The sequence below is a fragment of the Salmo salar genome, chromosome ssa27, assembly GCF_905237065.1.
Source record: "Salmo salar chromosome ssa27, Ssal_v3.1, whole genome shotgun sequence".
NCBI lineage: Eukaryota > Metazoa > Chordata > Actinopteri > Salmoniformes > Salmonidae > Salmo > Salmo salar.
The window spans coordinates 24,972,794-24,993,748 of NC_059468.1; the positions used below are offsets into that span (position 1 = coordinate 24,972,794).

Genomic DNA, 20,955 nt, shown 5'->3' on the forward strand with positions numbered 1-20,955 from the left:
CTGGTCCCTGTGTGTTCCTGGAATGGCCCTATCCCTCTACCTTTATTGTTCTCTACCTTTCTCTCTCTCTCTCAGCTTTCCATGGCTTATTGTGCATGGCTTTATTAACACTTTAATAAACACACACACACAGTCCATTTAAAATATTGGAGGCCCCTTACACTTCAATGGTGTGATGCCAAAATTCTAGCAAAATGTATAGCGCATAGAATTAAAAAGGTTTTGTCTGATATTATTAATTCTAATCAGACAGGTCTTTCACATGGATGATACATTGAAGATAATATAAGACAAGTACTGGAAACAATAGAACACTACACTATAAAATATCTTGGAAACCAGGCCTGACTTTGAAAAGGCTTTTGATAAAGTACGACTGGAGTTTATATATATAAATGCATGGAACATTTCAATTTTGGAGAATCTAATATAAAATGGGTTAAAGTCATGTATAGTAACTCTAGGTGTAAAATAGTAAATAATGTCTACTTCTCAAAGTTTTAAACTGTCAAGAGAAGTAAAACAAGGTTGTCCACTATCGGCATATCTATTTATTATGGCCATCGAAATGTTAGCTATTAAAATCAGATCCAACAATATAATTGAGGGATTAGAAATCCAGGGCTTAAAAACAAAGGTATCATTGCACGCTGATGATTCATGTTTTCTTTTAAATCCACAATTTGGATCCCCCCAGCCTCATAGAGGATCTGGATACTTTTTCTAACCTCTGGATTAAAACCAAATGATGATAAATATACTATATTACGTATTGGATTACTAAAAAATACAACTATTACATTACCGTGTAGTTTACTAATAAAATGGTCTGACGGTGATGTGGACATACTCGGTATACATATCCTGAAATAAATGAATGATCTCACTCCAATACATTTTTACAGAAAGTTAGCAAAAATGGACAAGATCATGCTACCATGGAAAGGAAAATACCTGTCTATTTGTGGAAAAATCACGCTGATTAATTCTTTAGTCATATCCCGGTTTACCTATTTGCTTATGGTCTTATATTCCATTTTATTTGGAACGGCAAGCCAGACAAAATTAAACGGGCCTATTTATATCATGAATATGAACTCGGAGGGCAGAAATGATTAAATATTAAAGCATTAGAACTCTCACCAAAGGCTTCAGTCATACAAAGGTTATACTTAAATCCAAACTGGTTCTCTAGCAAATTAATAAAATATCTCACCCCATGTTCAAGAATGGCCTTTTTCCCTTTATTCAGATTACAACCTCTCACTTTCAGTTATTTGAAAAGGAAATCAACTCCCAAATATTGCTATTTTTTAAACAAGCCATAGAAAGTTGGTTGCAATTTCAGTTTAATCCACCAGAAAAAAACAGAAGAAATATTACAAGAAGTAATGTGGTTAAACTCAAATATACTAATAGTTTAAAAAAAACATTATCTTTTGAAGTAATAATAAAAAAAGGTGTAATCTTTGTAAATTATATCATAAATAGGACTGGTGGAGTTATATCACACATGCAGCTAACAAAAATATGTAAATGTCTGCTCTACACAAAATTACAACCAACTAATTGCAGCAATAACCACAAAATGGTAGAAAGTGGAAGGGGGAAAAAGTAGTAAAATTGTCTGTCGGCCCTGCATTAAAGACCATATTTGGTTAAAGAAAATTGTGATAAATAAAGTTTTCCAGTTTCATTTAAGGACCAAAGAATTGACAGCTGTGCCATATAGATTGCAAAATAGTTGGGAAGAGATTTCCATGGCACATGGTTTATGAACTGATACGCAAAACGACGCCCGATTCAAAACTTACATTTTGTTCATTTAAAATATTATACAAAATTCTTGCAACCAATAGAACGTAATCTCACAGGAGGTTGGTGGCGCCTTCATTTGGGAGGACAGGCTGATGATAATGGCTGAAGTGGAATCAATGTAATGGTATCAAACACATCAAACACATGGTGTGATGCCATTTGCTCGTTCCAGCCATTATTATGAGCTGTCCTCCCCTAAGCAGCCTCCACTGAATAGGCTCTCTCACACACATGCACACCTGTTCTCTTCCTTAACCCTCGTTCTCCATTTCTCCATTCCTTCCCGCTATCTCAACCATCACTCTCTTTATCTTTCTCACTTACCTTGTCTTTCCAACTTATTTCTATCTTCTCTAGTCTATAAATGTCTATCTTCCTCTGACTCTCAACCCTGTATATTTCTAAAGCAGGATGGAGTCACCATTGGTCTACAGTTGCTCCTCCCTAAAGAGACTAAGCTCCGCCCCGAGGCCAGCCCCCCTCTGCACTACAACGTCTTCCTCTACAAGAAGGGGACTGGTCCCTCTACTACTACCAGTAATACTACCACCACTAACTACACCAACCACAGCATGGCTACTGCTAGGAACCACTCTGAGCCTAACATACTGCCCAATAGTAACTCCAATAAGACTTCCTGGAACTATACCAATAACTCTAACCCTAACATGAAATATAACCCCATTAAAGACTCACAGGTCTCTCAGAATCACGTTACTCTTCATCATCAATCTCACACCTCCCCCCATCGCCACTCCTACCCCTCCTCCCCCCATTACAGCTCCCTCCGTTTTACCTCTCCTCAGAGTACGCCTGTCTCCCCTCATCATGCTTCACACCATTACCAGTCCTCCCCCTCCTCACCCCATCATAGCGCCTTCCATTATCCTTCCACCCACCACCATAGTGCTGCCTCCCATCACCTGCCCTACCAGCCCTCCTCCCCCCCGCTTCCTACACCCAGGGGTCACTCCAGAGCCCCCCACTCGGACAAACCTCACCCCCAAGTCACTATACATCCCTCCTCCTCCTCACCCATCCTCCGCTATCCCTCCCCACCATCCTCCCCCCACCTCTCCCACCCTATCAGCACCTACTCACTGTCTTAATCCTAACCTCGGAACACAACCATACCATACCCACATCCCAACCATTGTCTAACTATACCGTAAACAGCTAACCCTGACTACATCCCAATCAGTCTAACTATACCGTAAACAGCTAACCCTGACTACATCCCAATCAGTCTAACTATACCGTAAACAGCTAACCCTGACTACATCCCAATCAGTCTAACTATACCCTAATCCTGACTACAGGACCCCACGTCTGGGGGACACTTTCTCATAACGATGGTGCCAATACAAGAGCAATCTATCTATGCATCAGTGTGGTGCTACTAAGGTACTTATTCAGGTTTATTCATGTCTTGTTAACTGTTTATGGAGCATTATTAACATGTTACTAGGCTTACCAATGTTGTATTACAGCAATGTTCCTGTTTTATAAAGGTTTACTCTTTGTGTTCATGTTTTTCATTTTGATGATCTTTGATTACTTATTTTGGTCTAAAATAAAGTGTTTTACAACCTACTGCCAGGGACCTATAAAGATCTTTGATATAAATGGTTGTCCCACTATGACTGAACGTTTGATACATGAGTGCATTTATCCTCATGGCCACTAGATGTCAGGTGTGTTCCATGGTTGTGACTGGCAAAACGCATACTGTAGAAAAACAGTTAGGATTTATTCTGTTCAAGGATCCTATCATTCAACTGACAAATTCACAAGCTGTGTGTGTAGATGACACAAACGCATGTACACACGTGACATACACACACACCCGCACGCACACATGCACAAACTAGAGATGTACAGTAGATTAGAGCACATTGCAGTACAGCAGTGTAGCAGATTAGAGCACAGAGCACTGTAGTAGATTAGAGCACTGTAGCAGATTAGAGCACAGAGCACTACAGTTGATTAGAGCACAGAGCACTGTAGTAGATTAGAGCACAGAGCACTATAGTAGATTAGAGCACAGAGCACTGAGGTAGATTAGAGCACTGTAGTAGATTAGAGCACAGAGCACTACAGTAGATTAGAGCACTGTAGTAGATTAGAGCACAGAGCACTGTATTAGATTAGAGCACAGAGCACTGTAGTAGATTAGAGCACTGTAGTAGATTAGAGCACTGTATTATATTAGAGTACAGAGCACTACAGTAGATTAGAGCACTGTAGTAGATTAGAGCACTGTAGTAGATTAGAGCACAGAGCACTACAGTAGATTAGAGCACTGTAGTAGATTAGAGCACTGTAGTAGATTAGAGCACAGAGCACTGTAGTAGATTAGAGCACAGAGCACTACAGTAGATTAGAGCACTGTAGTAGATTAGAGCACAGAGCACTACAGTAGATTAGAGCACTGTTAGATTAGAGTAAAGAGCACTACAGTAGATTAGAGCACTGTAGTAGATTAGAGCACAGAGCACTGTAGTAGATTAGAGCACTGTAGTAGATTAGAGCACTGTATTATATTAGAGTACAGAGCACTACAGTAGATTAGAGCACTGTAGTAGATTAGAGCACTGTAGTAGATTAGAGCACAGAGCACTACAGTAGATTAGAGCACTGTAGTAGATTAGAGCACAGAGCACTGTAGTAGATTAGAGCACAGAGCACTACAGTAGATTAGAGCACTGTAGTAGATTAGAGCACAGAGCACTACAGTAGATTAGAGCACTGTTAGATTAGAGTAAAGAGCACTACAGTAGATTAGAGCACTGTAGTAGATTAGAGCACAGAGCACTACAGTAGATTAGAGCACTGTTAGATTAGAGCACAACAGTAGATTAGAGAGCAGCGCAGTACTGCAATGCTTTGTAGCTCTGCATGATAATGACTCCAGGTATGCTGCAATGTTTACTGTTTAGCTGTTTGTGTGTGTGCACGTTCGTGAGTGTGTACGTGTGTGTGTATAAGAAAGTGTGTGTGTATTTGTGAGCGTGTGCACGTGTGTGAGAGAGAGATGCAGGTGTCTGGTAGAGAAGGGGTTCCTTTTCAGTCAGCCTCCAGCAGTGCTACCGGTACTCAAACTGGGAGAGATGTGGTGCCACCGGGGTCTATCTGTGTGTGTTGATTGTGATTCTGGGGTAAATAAATGTCAATAGTTTTCAGGGTGTCACAGAAACCATCACAACAGGAAGTCAAACCTGGGATGTCAACCAATCAATAGAAGAGAGAGGGTGTGAGGGGTGGGGGGGACAGTGGGAGAAAGCAGAGAGTGAAAGAGCGAGAGCTAGATAGTGAGGAAAGAGATGGGGAGAGTAAGAAGAGGTGTAATGGGAAGTGAGGTCAGCACTCTCTTCATTTGGACCAGAGGCCCTCAAGATCAGGTTCATGTGACATAGAGTATGCTTGCTGCGCCGTGCTGAATGTGTGTGTGAGGGAGTGTGACAGAGAGAAAGAGAATGTTAGCACAGACACAAAGATGACATTTCTCTCCCTGGCCTGAAGGAAAACTATTTAACCTGACAAAGGCCTTTAGCTGAGCTAGAGAGAGAGAGGGGATGGACAGAGTTGCCAGGTTACTGCTTGTGTCCTGCCCACCTTACTGCTCCTGAGGGATGAATAAAGGTGCATTGAATTGAAACAAGGTTGAATGATTATAAAATCACAGAATCGTTCTAGTCGGGGGGGTTGAGGTCAGAGGTTTCATTTCCCTCCGCTCCTCGTCATCCATGACGATGGTCATGATGATGGTTCTGTCAGTCTCACTGGTGAGGGTTTATGTTGCTGCTCATCCTGCGTCATGCGTATGTGTGACTGTATCATACAGACTGTCAGTGTGGTGTGGTGAGAGGGTTAATGTAGAGAAGCTGCTTCCTTCAAATAACACACTCAATTATTCATATCACACAGCGCTCTCTCCACACACACACACAAGGCGTAGCTGAAGTTAACTTACGTGCACGTGTGTGTGTCTAGGGAGAGAGAAGCAGGTCTGTAAACTCAGGGAAAGTGCTGCGTTGGCCAAACAGCTGATGTCTCAGCATCAGCCAATCAGAAACACTTAATCTACTACCTGCTGACCAAATCAGCATTAGTGTGAATACAATATCCATCATGTGGAGGCAACAGTATCTGACTATATCCATCAAGACAAAAAGGTCAGGCTGTCACACACACAGGAGTACCCACGCACACCCTTCTGATAACACCTGATATAAACGAATCCGGCCATGATCTGACCACAGGCCGCATGTTAGTAGCAGGTGTAAACTACGTCAGATTATCATATACTTAGATCTGGATATTATAGTGTCATATAGATGATCTGTTAGTGTGTAGTACAGTAGAGTCGGATGCTCTGCGTAATGGTGCAGTGCAGCTTCTCTATCTGCTGTGTACACACACACTTTAAAAGGAATGTCTGTCCCATTAAAGCACATCAATCGACAGAAGCCAAGCAGAGAGGCTAAGAGAACTAGAGGGGAAAAGAAGAGGGAAGGAGGGGGAGAGAGGGAAAGCAGCAGGAAGATGAGGTGGGAAAGGGGGAGGGGAAAAAGGTTGGGGGTGGATAGATAGAGATGTGGGGAGGCCTGTTGTGGAGAATAATTACAACAGACATTTCTAATGGTAGCATTCCTGTTTGAGGCTGTGTGTGTGTGTGTGTGTGTGTGTGTGTCTCAGTGTTCCAGGACATCATGGGAAAATCATTGCGGTTAATAAAACTCCAGAACATAATCATGTTGACATAAAACAGAGATGGTGGAAGGTAGAAAAGGAGATCTCTCATAGGAGTCAGTCAGAATAACAACATTAACAGCTTTCATGAACCCCATTTGATTATCTTCAACACACACCAGCCACTAACCCTCCATATTATCTATGTGTATCTCTCAGCGGTTCTGCTGCAACAATAATGTCCTAATTTATACCCCTCCTCTCTTCGTCTCTTGCTCCCTGCCGGTCACCCTCCTCCCATTTATTCCCTCACACAAATGTCAGCCTTTGTGATTCTGCAGCCCTCTCCAATCTTCTCCCTCCTGCCTCTCTCCACCTGTCAGCTTCCCGACCCTCCCTCCATCTCCCTTTCTCTCTCCTGGCTCTTCAGTTCGTCCCTCTGGGGACCCTTACATCACTCTGTTTACTACGGTTTTGGAAACAGAAGTGACTGAACTCTGGTCATTAGAGTGAAAGAGCAAGGGAGAGACCGAGAGGAAAAAGAGAGAGAAGATAATTAACGAAAAGGAAACGTATTTCCAGGAAAGGATGTTTAATGTCCCAGACACAATGACATCATGACTACAGAGGGGTGTGGCTAGAAAACATTTAAATATTTCACCATTAACCCTACATGTCACAGTTGGTCACCATAAAATTTATATGAGAATGTGTGTATGTCTGTGTGTAAGAGTTAGGGCTCTGTGTGTGTGTGTTAGAGTGTGAGTGAGGGCTGTGTGTGTATGAACAGGTCTTCATCGTACAGGTCTTCAGGCAGCTGTTCGTCCTCCTCACAGAAGAACGTTGGAAACGGAGGGTTGATGTTCTTCTCCACATAAGTCGGTAGGTTAGTGTCCCTCACCTAAACCATATGATTGGACAAACATTTCAGTAACTTTATAAAACCACATGATTGGATAAACAAAAAGGTCAGTAACTTTATAAAACCACGTGACTGGATAAACAAGAAGGTCAGTAACTTTATAAAACCACGTGACTGGATAAACAAGAAGGTCAGTAACTTTATAAAACCATGTGACTGGATAAACAAGAAGGTCAGTAACTTTATAAAACCATGTGACTGGATAAACAAGAAGGTCAGTAACTTTATAAAACCATGTGACTGGATAAACAAGAAGGTCAGTAACTTTATAAAACCATGTGACTGGATAAACAAGAAGGTCAGTAACTTTATAAAACCATGTGACTGGATAAACAAGAAGGTCAGTAACTTTATAAAACCATGTGACTGGATAAACAAGAAGGTCAGTAACTTTATAAAACCATGTGACTGGATAAACAAGAAGGTCAGTAACTTTATAAACCCATGTGACTGGATAAACAAGAAGGTCAGTAACTTTATAAAACCATGTGACTGGATAAACAAGAAGGTCAGTAACTTTATAAAACCATGTGACTGGATAAACAAGAAGGTCAGTAACTTTATCTGCCAGACCAATAGAAGTGCATCGAGGAGCATTGTAAGTCTGGCTGTGATGGACAAATGAGTGTGTATGTCGTACCTTCAGTAAGCAGTTCTTGTGGCCAGGAACGGAGCCATGAACATAGATAACATTATACCTGGTGTTAACTCTCCATACCTAGAGAGAGAGAGAGAGAGAGAGAGAGAGAGAGAGAGAGAGTCAGACGTTGGTGAAAGATATTGCTTTGGGTGTTGTGGACCAGTTTGATAGCAACATAAAGGGTTTAGGCAAGCACTCAGAATGGGACTACAAGCTGTTTTCACACTCCTCTGATTATCCATGAAGATGCTTACATGGACTCAGTGAATGTGTGTGTGTGGGGTGGGGGTGCGTACCTTTAGGCCGTGGGCAGTGTCAAACACATTTCCCATCATGCCTGGCATCTTTTTCCCTTTGAAGACTTTGGCTGGATCCTGAAGAGACACAGTTTAGTCCGAGTGTGTAAGTAGTGTTTTTAGTGTGTGTGTGTGTGAATGAGATGTTACATATTTATTTAGATGTATTGATTTTTCCCCAAATGTTTAAACAGTCAACAATGGTGTGTGTCTTACCCCTCCAGGTCCCGAGGCTCCAGGTCTGCGGTGTGTTTTGGTCTGGCCGTGAGACGCTGGCTGGCCTTTAAACCCATACCGCTTCATCACCCCCTGAAAACCCTTACCAATACTACACGCGCACACACACACACACACACACACACACACACACACACACACACACACACACACACACACACACACACACACACACACACACACACACACACACACACACACACACACACACTTGAGAACAAAGAAGAATTCTAGAACACAGAAATGGAACAATTCTCCAGAAATAGACAGAGAGAGCCAGCCAGACAGAGAGATGAGGGCGTGGAGCCAGCCAGCCAGACAGATGAGGGCGTGGAGCCAGCCAGACAGAGAGATGAGGGCGTGGAGCCAGCCAGCCAGACAGATGAGGGCGTGGAGCCAGCCAGCCAGAGAGATGAGGGCGTGGAGCCAGCCAGACAGAGAGAGAATGAGGGCGTGGAGCCAGCCAGCCAGACAGAGAGAGAGATGAGGGCGTGGAGCCAGCCAGCCAGACAGAGAGAGAGATGAGGGCGTGGAGCCAGCCAGCCAGACAGAGAGAGAGATGAGGGCGTGGAGCCAGCCAGCCAGACAGAGAGAGAGATGAGGGCGTGGAGCCAGCCAGCCAGACAGAGAGAGAGATGAGGGCGTGGAGCCAGCCAGCCAGACAGAGAGAGAGATGAGGGCGTGGAGCCAGCCAGCCAGACAGAGAGAGAGATGAGGGCGTGGAGCCAGCCAGCCAGACAGAGAGAGAGATGAGGGCGTGGAGCCAGCCAGCCAGACAGAGAGAGAGATGAGGGCGTGGAGCCAGCCAGCCAGACAGAGAGAGAGATGAGGGCGTGGAGCCAGCCAGCCAGACAGAGAGAGAGATGAGGGCGTGGAGCCAGCCAGCCAGACAGACAGAGAGATGAGGGCGTGGAGCCAGCCAGCCAGACAGACAGAGAGATGAGGGCGTGGAGCCAGCCAGCCAGACAGACAGAGAGATGAGGGCGTGGAGCCAGCCAGCCAGACAGACAGAGAGATGAGGGCGTGGAGCCAGCCAGCCAGACAGACAGAGAGATGAGGGCGTGGAGCCAGCCAGCCAGACAGACAGAGAGATGAGGGCGTGGAGCCAGCCAGCCAGACAGACAGAGAGATGAGGGCGTGGAGCCAGCCAGCCAGACAGACAGAGAGATGAGGGCGTGGAGCCAGCCAGCCAGACAGACAGAGATGAGGGCGTGGAGCCAGCCAGCCAGACAGAGAGATGAGGGCGTGGAGCCAGCCAGCCAGACAGAGAGATGAGGGCGTGGAGCCAGCCAGCCAGACAGAGAGATGAGGGCGTGGAGCCAGCCAGCCAGACAGAGAGATGAGGGCGTGGAGCCAGCCAGCCAGACAGAGAGATGAGGGCAGGGAGACTGCCAGACAGACAGAGAGATGAGGGCAGGGAGACTGCCAGACAGACAGAGAGATGAGGGCAGGGAGACTGCCAGACAGACAGAGAGATGAGGGCAGGGAGACTGCCAGACAGACAGAGAGATGAGGGCAGGGAGACTGCCAGACAGACAGAGAGATGAGGGCAGGGAGACTGCCAGACAAACAGAGAGATGAGGGCAGGGAGACTGCCAGACAGACAGAGAGATGAGGGCAGGGAGACTGCCAGACAGACAGAGAGATGAGGGCAGGGAGACTGCCAGACAGACAGAGAGATGAGGGCAGGGAGACTGCCAGACAGACAGAGAGATGAGGGCAGGGAGACTGCCAGACAGACAGAGAGATGAGGGCAGGGAGACTGCCAGACAGACAGAGAGATGAGGGCAGGGAGACTGCCAGACAGACAGAGAGATGAGGGCAGGGAGACTGCCAGACAGACAGAGAGATGAGGGCAGGGAGACTGCCAGACAGACAGAGAGATGAGGGCAGGGAGACTGCCAGACAGACAGAGAGATGAGGGCAGGGAGACTGCCAGACAGACAGAGAGATGAGGGCAGGGAGACTGCCAGACAGACAGAGAGATGAGGGCAGGGAGACTGCCAGACAGACAGAGAGATGAGGGCAGGGAGACTGCCAGACAGAGAGATGAGGGCAGGGAGACATAACTCACGTTTTGGCTGTGACATCTACATATTGTCCTGGACGGAAGTGTGCTGCATAGAGAGGAGTGCCTTGAGTGGAGACAGAGAGGGATAGGGTTAACAGTGTAGTTGGATTCAGTACCTAGTTTGATGATGGCAGTGTGTTTATGTGTGTTCGTGTTTTCGTATAGTCTGTGTGTGTGTGTATATGGTGTGAGTGGACCACAAGCGGCATGAATAGAATGGTATCAAACACGTTTTCCATACCGTCCTACCTGACAGGTCGCTCCTACCAGGTGGCATGGCGAGAATCCGTCTCCGCACCACGTGCTCTGACCACTGGTGTCCCCCAGGGCTCAGTTCTAGGCCCTCTCCTATTCTCGCTATACACCAAGTCACTTGGCTCTGTCATATCCTCACATGGTCTCTCCTACCATTGCTACGCAGACGACACACAATTAATCTTCTCCTTTCCCCCTTCTGATAACCAGGTGGCGAATCGCATCTCTGCATGTCTGGCAGACATATCAGTGTGGATGACGGATCACCACCTCAAGCTGAACCTCGGCAAGACGGAGCTGCTCTTCCTCCCGTGGAAGGACTGCCCGTTCCATGATCTCGCCATCACGGTGGACAACTCCATTGTGTCCTCCTCCCAGAGTGCTAAGAGCCTTGGTGTGACCCTGGACAACACCCTGTCGTTCTCCGCTAACATCAAGGCGGTGACCCGATCCTGTAGGTTCATGCTCTACAACATTCGCCGAGTACGACCCTGCCTCACACAGGAAGCGGCGCAGGTCCTAATCCAGGCACTTGTCATCTCCCGTCTGAATTACTGCAACTCGCTGTTGGCGGGGCTCCCTGCCTGTGCCATTAAACCCCTACAACTCATCCAGAACGCCGCAGCCCGTCTGGTGTTCAACCTTCCCAAGTTCTCTCACGTCACCCCGCTCCTCCACACACTCCACTGGCTTCCAGTTGAAGCTTGCATCTGATACAAGACCATGGTGCTTGCCTACGGAGCTGTGAGGGGAACGGCACCTCCGTACCTTCAGGCTCTGATCAGTCCCTACACCCAAAGAAGGGCACTGCGTTCATCCACCTCTGGCCTGCTGGCCCCCCTACCTCTGAGGAAGCACAGTTCCCGCTCAGCCCAGTCAAAACTGTTCGCTGCTCTGGCACCCCAATGGTGGAACAAGCTCCCTCACGACGCCAGGACAGCGGAGTCAATCACCACCTTCCGGAGACACCTGAAACCCCACCTCTTTAAGGAATACCTGGGATAGGATTAAGTAATCCTTCTAACCCCCCCCAAAAAAGATATAGATGTACTATTGTAAAGTGGTTGTTCCACTGGATATCATAAGGTGAATGCACCAATTTGTAAGTCGCTCTGGATAAGCGCGTCTGCTAAATGACTGCTAATATTCCTGGCATCATTATGAGCCATCCTCCACTCACCAGCTTCCTATGGTGTATATACACACCTGGTTTGATGCTGGTGGTGTGTGTATATACCTGGTTTGATGCTGGTGGTGTGTGTATATACCTGGTTTGATGCTGGTGGTGTGTGTATATACCTGGTTTGATGCTGGTGGTGTGTGTGTGTGTGTATATATATATACCTGGTTTGATGATGATGAGTGTGTGTGTGTGTGTATATATACCTGGTTTGATGATAGCATTGTCAGAGACTTTAAAGGTGGTGACTTTCTGTTTAGGAGGAACTCCAGCCAACCTAAACATCTCCATCTCTTCATCTGTCTTCTACAGGGCGAGCGAGAGAGAGAGAGAGGGTGACAGAGAGTAAGAGGGGAAAGGGTAAATGAACTACTTTATACACTATGGCTTTAAACAGTGTGCCTTTAAACAGTGTGCGTTTGAACTTACGTAGAAGGGCGATGCGTTCTTCCCTCCCACCACCAGGGCAGCAGTGTGTCCATCGTACTTCTCTTTAGACAGGTAATTCAACACATGGCAATCCTGCACCTACAACACACACCACCACCTGTGACTTTTGTTTGATTGTGTGTGAGAGATTGTGACCGTGTGTGGTGTCATGTGTGTTACCTGCAGCATGGTCACCACGTGTCTCTCTCCTGTTTTGGTCCAGACTGGGGCCATGCCCAACTTCACTGCAACCAGCCCTACTCGCCGACTCTCTGGATTAATACACACATTAATACTCCCACCCACCCAAGCACAAATGAACACCAATAACCATCACACACCACACAGTAAACACACATACCCTTTGTCCATTCTTGTCTGGGCCAGGGCTCATCCTTCAGTGGGTGGAGCTTAGCAGCTATCTGTCGATTATACTCCTCTCCCAGACTCTTCCTGGAAAATATGCAAGAACGCAATTCATTCAATACTTATTACATATATTTTACAGTACTTCCGGTGTATTGGTGGAATACACACACATGACCAACCTCATATATGATTTATTATCCTCTGTCAGATGCTCCTCCCACCATGTTGTGGTCTTCACCGTCCGAACACTCTGAAAGAGACAGCTGTAGACAGAGAAAGAGATGAGGCATGATACAGCCGGGCCGCATTGACTTTTATTGGTTTTGGTTAGAAAGGGGTAAGATATAGCAGTTGGATAGCTAGGTAACGTTAGCTTGATAACCCCAAAGCAGATTTGTCTATACACTACTTCCGAGGTAGCTAACGTGTAAACCTAAGTTACAGTAACTTACTTCCTAACGTGATCTAGAACTACAAAGCTAGCTAACTAACGTTAACTGACTAAAACTACAGTTGCTAGTAGCCAGCTAGTTAGCCGTCTTTCACCAAAACTGCAGTGCTAACTAACTACCTTTCACAATAACTACCGTATCGTTAGCTAGCTACTGTAGTGTGTCAACGTTACCTGTCGGCAGCTGCTACCGCTCCGGTTCGTCCCGCTAGCGCACGTGCTCCACTGTAGAGAAGAACTCGGCAGGTCCACGCGGCCATTCTGTTATTATTCCACTCACGAGGCTAACGTTACCGACAAAAACTCCAATGTGGAAAAATGCTTCAATTTAGCAGCAATCCCATGACTTCATGCCTGTGCTCTGCTGTGAAATGTCACCCTGAGGGTTTCCGGTACGGCTCGGAAATAATTCCGCAGGTTCTCGGAAATGTAGTTCCGCTTCATCGATTGGACTGATTCAGTGTCTTCAAATCAACATTATGGAGAACAATTTAAACAACTGGGAACTCTGGAAAAAAAGTTATAATCATGATGACGTCAGTGATCTTCAGGTCGTAGCTCTAGAAAAAGACCCACGTTCCGAATGTACAATTCCTAGTTGGATGAAAGTTCAAAACGTTTTTTCCCAGTAGTAGCTCGTTTATCCCAAGTTCCCAGTTGTCTTGAACTCACTAAAGAAGTCAGATTTTGCATTTCCGAGTTAACAGTTGTTTTGAGCAATGCACAAATCATGCTTCATTGACAGCATGGCCAATGTTGAATGTTTATGTTTATTTTAAACTTGGAAAAGAGACCCTTAATCATAGACTTGGGACCACACAGCCAACTCCACTGAATAGCAGGCTAATGATTGCTTTGCAATGCTTGCAGTTAGCCACTGATTCCTTCCAACCAATTGAATTTGAATTTGCGATTTCCAACTTGTCGTGTAATGTTTATGTCCAATGGCCGATGAGCACCGATACGTTTATCTATAATTTATCTCCATTATTTATCTTCATACGACAAGGATTAAAAAGGATTGGCCAGTAGATTGTCGACTTGATTCATGATGACAACTGCTAGCTAAGATTTTGAAAGTATGATGTAACTTCTAATGTAACTCTATGGCAGCACCCACGGGGCTTGACTTTTCTAGATCTACCCTTAGACTTGTTGGTGACGTAGTGTCCCTATGAGTGACAGAACACTGAGCCAAACACGATGCAAAGCTCCGTAATTTCTGCTGGCTTGCCCCACTACCACTGAAGCACTGAGCTAGGCTGAAACACCTGCATTTTGGAGCTGCCTTACTCAAGAAAACAAAAAAGAGACCATGTTTGTCTTTATTAACTCAATGATATATCTTATTTTTTTTTTTTACATTGTTTGCAAACTGATATGTGACACGTATTAATGCCAAAATAACATGAAAAACAGGACAACAGACAGAAAGACAGACAGACAGACAGAAAGACAGATAAACAGACAGACAGACAGATAAACAGACAGACAGATAAACAGACACAGTCACACAGAGACAAGGGCATCTGGGAAACAATAGTACATGATGTGATCTGGTCTGTAATACAGTAAAGTGCCTAATCCACAGAAACATCAGACACACGCACGCACGCACACACACACACACACACACACACACACACACACACACACACACACACACACACACACACACACACACAGACATAGCTATTCACTCAAATGCCTTACAAGTAACGAAGGTTATGAAATTAGTACAATTGTAATTATCTATTTATTTAGCAAACTCTCAACAAACCTGTAGAAAAGGAAGTATATAACACAGCTTACAGTATACAACTCTAACCCCTTAAAAGCCACACTCTGTAAGATGTGCATAGCATCAAAGAGTGGGCCACCAACAAAAACGTAAACAACAGAGAACATTCATCCAATGACATTTTTACATGCAAATAGCATTTCATTCTATATGAAATATATTATTAGTGCTGAAGGAATTACATTCCATGAGAGCAACATCACTCTAAACATGATTTGAAGCTATACATTATTTGTTTACAAAGTATTCTATGTTACCAAAACCCTAGACAATGGAGTAATACTGTATGTTATTATAAGGTAAGTCTCTTTCTAATCTCTATTTAGCCTATGCTGTATGTAATAATGTTCAAATCTTAAAAGTCGCCTTTAAAAGGTGTGTGTGTGTGTGTCTACAAGTGTATATGTTTGTGTGTATGTTTGTTGTTATGTATATACACACAGACTATGTGATATAATGTAAGATATAAAGCCCATTGGGCCAGCATGCAGTAATACACTATGTAATACACTATGACTTCATTTCCGGTCACAACTTGTAGACTTGTTAACGTGCTGCTGTGCAGTTTGTTGTTAACCTTACTTTGCTACCTGCCAACTTTACAGTTTTTACTTTTTAATTACCGTTTTATATTTTTTTCCCTCGCTCAACTTTATTCATTCAACTTTTTCATTCCGGACGTGGTTCGTCAGGACCTCCACCAGCCGAAGCTAAGTATTAACATTAACATTATGCCTTCTAATTGCAGTCGCTGTACTCATAATATACAGGAGAACGATCGCCTTATGGCAAGGGTAATTTAAGTGTAGGAAAGGATGAAACAGCGTCTGTGCCACCAATAAGTACATTACTCATCTCATATAGTGTACGCCATACCATCTACTGCATCTTGCCATCTTGATGTAATGTATCACTAGCCACTTTAAACAATGCCACTTTATATAATGTTTACATACCCTACATTACTCATCTCATATGTATATACTGTACTCAATACCATCTACTGCATCTTGCCTATGCCGTTCGGCCATCACTCATTTATATATTTTTATGTACATATTCTTATTCATTCCTTTACACTTGTGTGTATAAGGTAGTTGTTGTGAAATTGTTAGGTTATATTACTTGTTAGATATTACTGCATGGTCGGAACTAGAAGCACAAGCATTTTGCTATACTTGCATTAACACCTGCTAACCATGTGTATGTGACAAATACATTTGATTTGATTTGAGATAGTAGTATAAATCCCCTCGCACAGTCCCCATAGCCAGACAATGTTCTCATGGCTTCTGGAGGGAAATGATGTAGGAATGCTCAACCAGTGTCGCTCATTCAGCCGACAGAAACTTTAAACCAGTTCTCCCCATTAAGCAACGGGTTGGAGTCAGAGGCCGAGCCTTCTCTGGTCTCTCCTCCTCCTGTTACGGGGTCTGAGACGCCGAAGGCTCCCACCATTAGCTCTGACAAACTGAAAACCCTAGTCATTGGCGACTCCATTACCCGCAGTATTAGACTTAAAACGAATCATCCAGCGATCATACCCTGTTTACCAGAGGGCAGGGCTACCGACGTTAAGGCTAATCTGAAGATGATGCTGGCTAAGGCGAAAACTGGCGAGTGTAGAGAGTATATGGATATTGTTATCCACTTCAGCACCAACGATGTTAGGATGAAACAGTCAGAGGTCACGAAGCGCAACATAGCTTCAGCGTGTAAATCAGCTAGAAAGATGTGTCGGCATCAAGTAATTGTCTCTGGCCCCCTCCCAGTTAGGGGGAGGGATGAACTCTACAGCATCTCACAACTCAATTGCTGGTTGAAAACTGTTTTCTGCCCCTCCCAAAAGATAGAATTTGTAGATAATTGGCCCTCTTTCTGGGACTCAGCCACAAACAGGACCAAGCCTGGCCTGCTGAGGAGTGACGGACTCCATCCTAGCTGGAGGGGTGCTCTCATCTTATCTATGAACATAGGCAGGGCTCTAACTCCCCTAGCTCCACAATGAAATAGGGTGCAGGCCAGGCAGCAGGCTGTTAGCCAGCCTGCCAGCTTAGTGGAGTCTGCCACTAGCACAGTCAGTGTAGTCAGCTCAGCTATCCCCATTGAGACCGTGTCTGTGTCTCGATCTAGGTTGGGCAAAACTAAACATGGCGGTGTTCGCCTTAGCAATCTCACTGGAATAAAGACCTCCTCCATTCCTGTCATTATTGAAAGAGATTGTGATATCTCACATCACAAAATAGGGCTACTTAATATTAGATCCCTCACTTCCAAGGCAGTTATAGTCAATTAACTAATCACTGATCAAAATCTTGATGTGATTGGCCTGACTGAAACATGGCTTAAGCCTGATGAATTTACTGTGTTAAATGAGGCCTCACCTCCTGGTTACACTAGTGACCATATCCCCAGTGCATCCCGCAAAGGCGGAGGTGTTGCTAACATTCACGACAGCAAATTTAAATTTCCCCCCAAAAAAGACTGCGTTTTCGTCTTTTGAGCTTCTATTCATGAAATCTATGCAGCCTACTCAATCACTTTTTATAGCTACTGTTTACAGGCCTCCTGGGACATATACAGTGTGCCTCACTGAGTTCCCTGAATTCCTACCTTGTAGTCATGGCAGAAAATATTCAAAATTTTAATATTCACATGGAAAAGTCCTCAGACCCACTCCAAAAGGCTTTCGGAGCCATCATCGGGTTTTGTCCAACATGTCTCCGGACCTACTCACTGCCATAGTCATACTCTGGACCTAGATTTGTCCCGTGGAATAAATGTTGTGGATCTTAATGCTTTTACTCATAATCCTGGACTATCGGACCACCATTTTATTACGTTTGCAATCGCAACAAATAATCTGCTCAGACCCCAACCAAGGATCATCAAAAGCCATGCCATAAATTCTCAGACAACCCAAAGATTCCTAGATGCCCTTCCAGAATCCCTCTACTTACCCAAGGACGTCAGAGTACAAAAATCAGATAACCACCTAACTGAGGAACTCAGTTCAACCTTGCGTAATACCCTAGATTCAGTCGCATCCGTAAAAAACAACAACATTTGTCATAAGAAACTAGCTCCCTGGTATACAGAAAATACCGAGCTCTGAAGCAAGCTTCCAGAAAATTGGAACGGAAATGGCGCTACAGCAAACTGGAAGTCTTCCGACTAGCTTGGAAAGACAGTACCGTGCAGTATCGAAGAGCCCTCACTGCTGCTCGATCATCCTATTTTTCCAAGATAACTGAGGAAAATAAGAACAATCCAAAATGTATTTTTGATACTGTCGCGAAGTTAACTAAAAAGCAGCATTCCCCAAGAGAGGATGGCTTTCACTTCAGCAGTGATAAATTCATGATCTTCTTTGACGAAAAGATCATGATCATTAGAAAGCAAATTACGGACTCCTCTTTAAATCTGCGTATTCCTCCAAAGCTCAGTTGTCCTGAGTCTGCACAACACTGCCAGGACCTAGGATCAAGGGAGACAGACAAGTTTTTTAATGCTATATCTCTTGACACATTGATGAAAATAATCATGGCCTCTAAACCTTCAAGCTGCATACTGGACCCTATTCCAACTAAACTACTGAAAGAGCTGCTTCCTGTGCTTGGCCCTCCTATGTTGAACATAATAAATGGCTCTCTATCCACAGGATGTGTACCAAACTCACTAAAGGTGGCAGTAATAAAGCCTCTCCTGAAAAAGCCAAACCTTGACCAAGAAAATATAAAAAACTATTGGCCTATATCGAATCTCCCATTCCTCTCAAACATTTTAGAAAAAGTTGTTACGCAGCAACTCACTGCCTTCCTGAAGACAAACAATGTATACGAAACGCTTCAGTCTGGTTTTAGACTCCAACACAGCACTGAGACTGCACTTGTGAAGGTGGTAAATGACCTTTAAATGGCGTCAGACTGAGGCTCTGCATCGGTCCTTGTGCTCCTAGACCTTAGTGCTGCTTTTGATACCATCGATCACCACATTCTTTTGGAGAGGTTGGAAACCCAAATTGGTCTACTCGGACAAGTTCTGGCCTGGTTTAGATCTTATCTGTAGGAAATATATCAGTTTGTCTCTGTAAATGGTTTGTCCTCTGACAAATCAACTGTAAATGTCGGTGTTCCTCAAGGCTCCGTTTTAGGACCACTATTGTTTTCACTATATATTTTACCTCTTGGTGATGTCATTCGGAAACATAATGTTAACTTTCACTGCTATGCGGATGACACACAGCTGTACATTTTGATGAAACATGGTGAAGCCCCAAAATTGCCCTCCCTGGAAGCCTGTGTTTCAGACATAAGGAAGTGGATGGTGGCAAATGTTCTACTTTTAAACTCAGACAAAACAGAGATGCTAGTTCTAGGTCCCAAGAAACAGAGAGATCTTCTGTTGAATATGACAATTAATGTTGATGGTTGTACAGTCGTCTCAAATAAAACTGTGAAGGACCTCAGCGTTACTCTGGACCCTGATCTCTCTTTTGACGAACGTATCAAGACTGTTTCAAGGACAGCTTTTTTCCTTCTACGTAACATTGCAAAAATCTGAAACTTTCTGTCCAAAAATGATGCAGAAAAATGTATCCATGCTTTTGTCACTTCTAGGTTAGATTACTGCAATGCTCTACTCTCCGGCTACCCGGATAAAGCACTAAATAAACTTCAGTTAGCGCTAAACACGGCTGCTAGAATCTTGACTAGAACCAAAAAATGTGATCATATTACTCCAGTGCTAGCCTCTCTAGACTGGCTTCCTGTGAAGGCTAGGGCTGATTTCAAGATTTTACTGCTAACCTACAAAGCATTACATGGGCTTGCTCCAACCTATCTTTCCGATTTGGTCCTGCCGTACATACCGACACAAGACGCAGGCCTCTTTACTGTCCCTAGAATTTCTAAGCAAACAGCTGGAGGCAGGGCTTTCCCCAATAAAGCTACATTTTTATGGAATGGTCTGCCTATCCATGTGAGAGACGCAGACTCGGTTTCAACCTTTAAGTCTTTATTAAAGACTCATCTCTTCAGTAGGTCCTATGATTGAGTGTAGTCTGGCCCAGGAGTGTGAAGGTGAACAGAAAGGCACTGGAGCAACGAACCGCCCTTGCTGTCTCTGCCTGGCCGGTTCCCGCTCTCCACTGGGATTCACTGCCTCAAACCCTATTACAGGGGCTGAGTCACTGGCTTACTGGTGCTTTTCCATGCCATCCCTAGGAGGGGTGTATTACTTGAGTGGGTTTAGTCACTGACGTGATCTTCCTGTCTGGGTTGGTGCCCCCCCTTTGGTTCGTGCCGTGGGGGAGATCTTTGTGGGCTATACTCGGCCTTGTCTCAGGATAGTAAGTTGGTGGTTGAAGATATCCCTCTAGTGGTGTGGGGTCTGTGCTTTGGCAAAGTGGGTGGGATTATATCCTGCCTGTTTGGCCCTGTCTGGGGGTATCGTCGGACGGGGCCACAGTGTCTCCTGACCCTTCCTGTCTCAGCCTCCATTATTTATGCTGCAATAGTTTATGTGTCAGGGGGCTAGGGTCAGTCTGTTTTATCTGGAGTATTTCTCCTGTCTTATCCTGTGTCCTGTGTGAATTTAAGTATGCTCTCTCTAATTCTCTCTCTTCTCTCCCTCTCCCTCTCCTGCTTCAGGACTACCTGGCCTGATGACTCCTTGCTGTCCCCAGTCCACCTCGTCGTGCTGCTGCTCCAGTTTCAACTGTTCTGCCTGCGGCTATGGAACCCTGACCTGTTCACCAGACGTGCCACCTTGTCCCAGACCTGCTGTTTTCAAC

The 20,955-nt window shown here is 44.8% G+C and overlaps 1 protein-coding gene across 1 annotated transcript; it reads right to left on the reverse strand.

Moving 5' to 3' along the window:
* Positions 1 to 7,085: 7,085 nt before the first annotated feature.
* mrpl3 (mitochondrial ribosomal protein L3) lies at positions 7,086 to 13,784 on the reverse strand. Its single transcript, XM_014178248.2, has 11 exons — positions 13,535 to 13,784; positions 13,089 to 13,172; positions 12,902 to 12,993; positions 12,721 to 12,812; positions 12,541 to 12,639; positions 12,318 to 12,417; positions 10,680 to 10,740; positions 8,585 to 8,696; positions 8,369 to 8,446; positions 8,073 to 8,150; positions 7,086 to 7,411 (listed from the first exon to the last, which is right to left on the reverse strand). Exons 1-11 carry the CDS (start codon positions 13,618 to 13,620, stop codon positions 7,265 to 7,267), a joined length of 1,029 nt encoding a protein of 342 aa, XP_014033723.1. The 5' UTR covers positions 13,621 to 13,784; the 3' UTR covers positions 7,086 to 7,264.
* Positions 13,785 to 20,955: the final 7,171 nt, after the last annotated feature.

What these genes read in the sequence shown, in the direction of transcription:
- mrpl3 (XM_014178248.2), bottom strand. Translation starts at nt 13,620, where the DNA reads ATGGCCGCGTGGACCTGCCGAGTTCTTCTCTACAGTGGAGCACGTGCG. An exon ending in CAATGCTATCATCAAACCAG is followed by an intron (nt 10,741 to 12,317) that starts GTATATATACAC and finishes TCTCCACTCAAG; the next exon opens with GCACTCCTCTCTATGCAGCA. An exon ending in GTAGATGTCACAGCCAAAAC is followed by an intron (nt 8,697 to 10,679) that starts GTGAGTTATGTC and finishes GTGCGCGTGTAG; the next exon opens with TATTGGTAAGGGTTTTCAGG.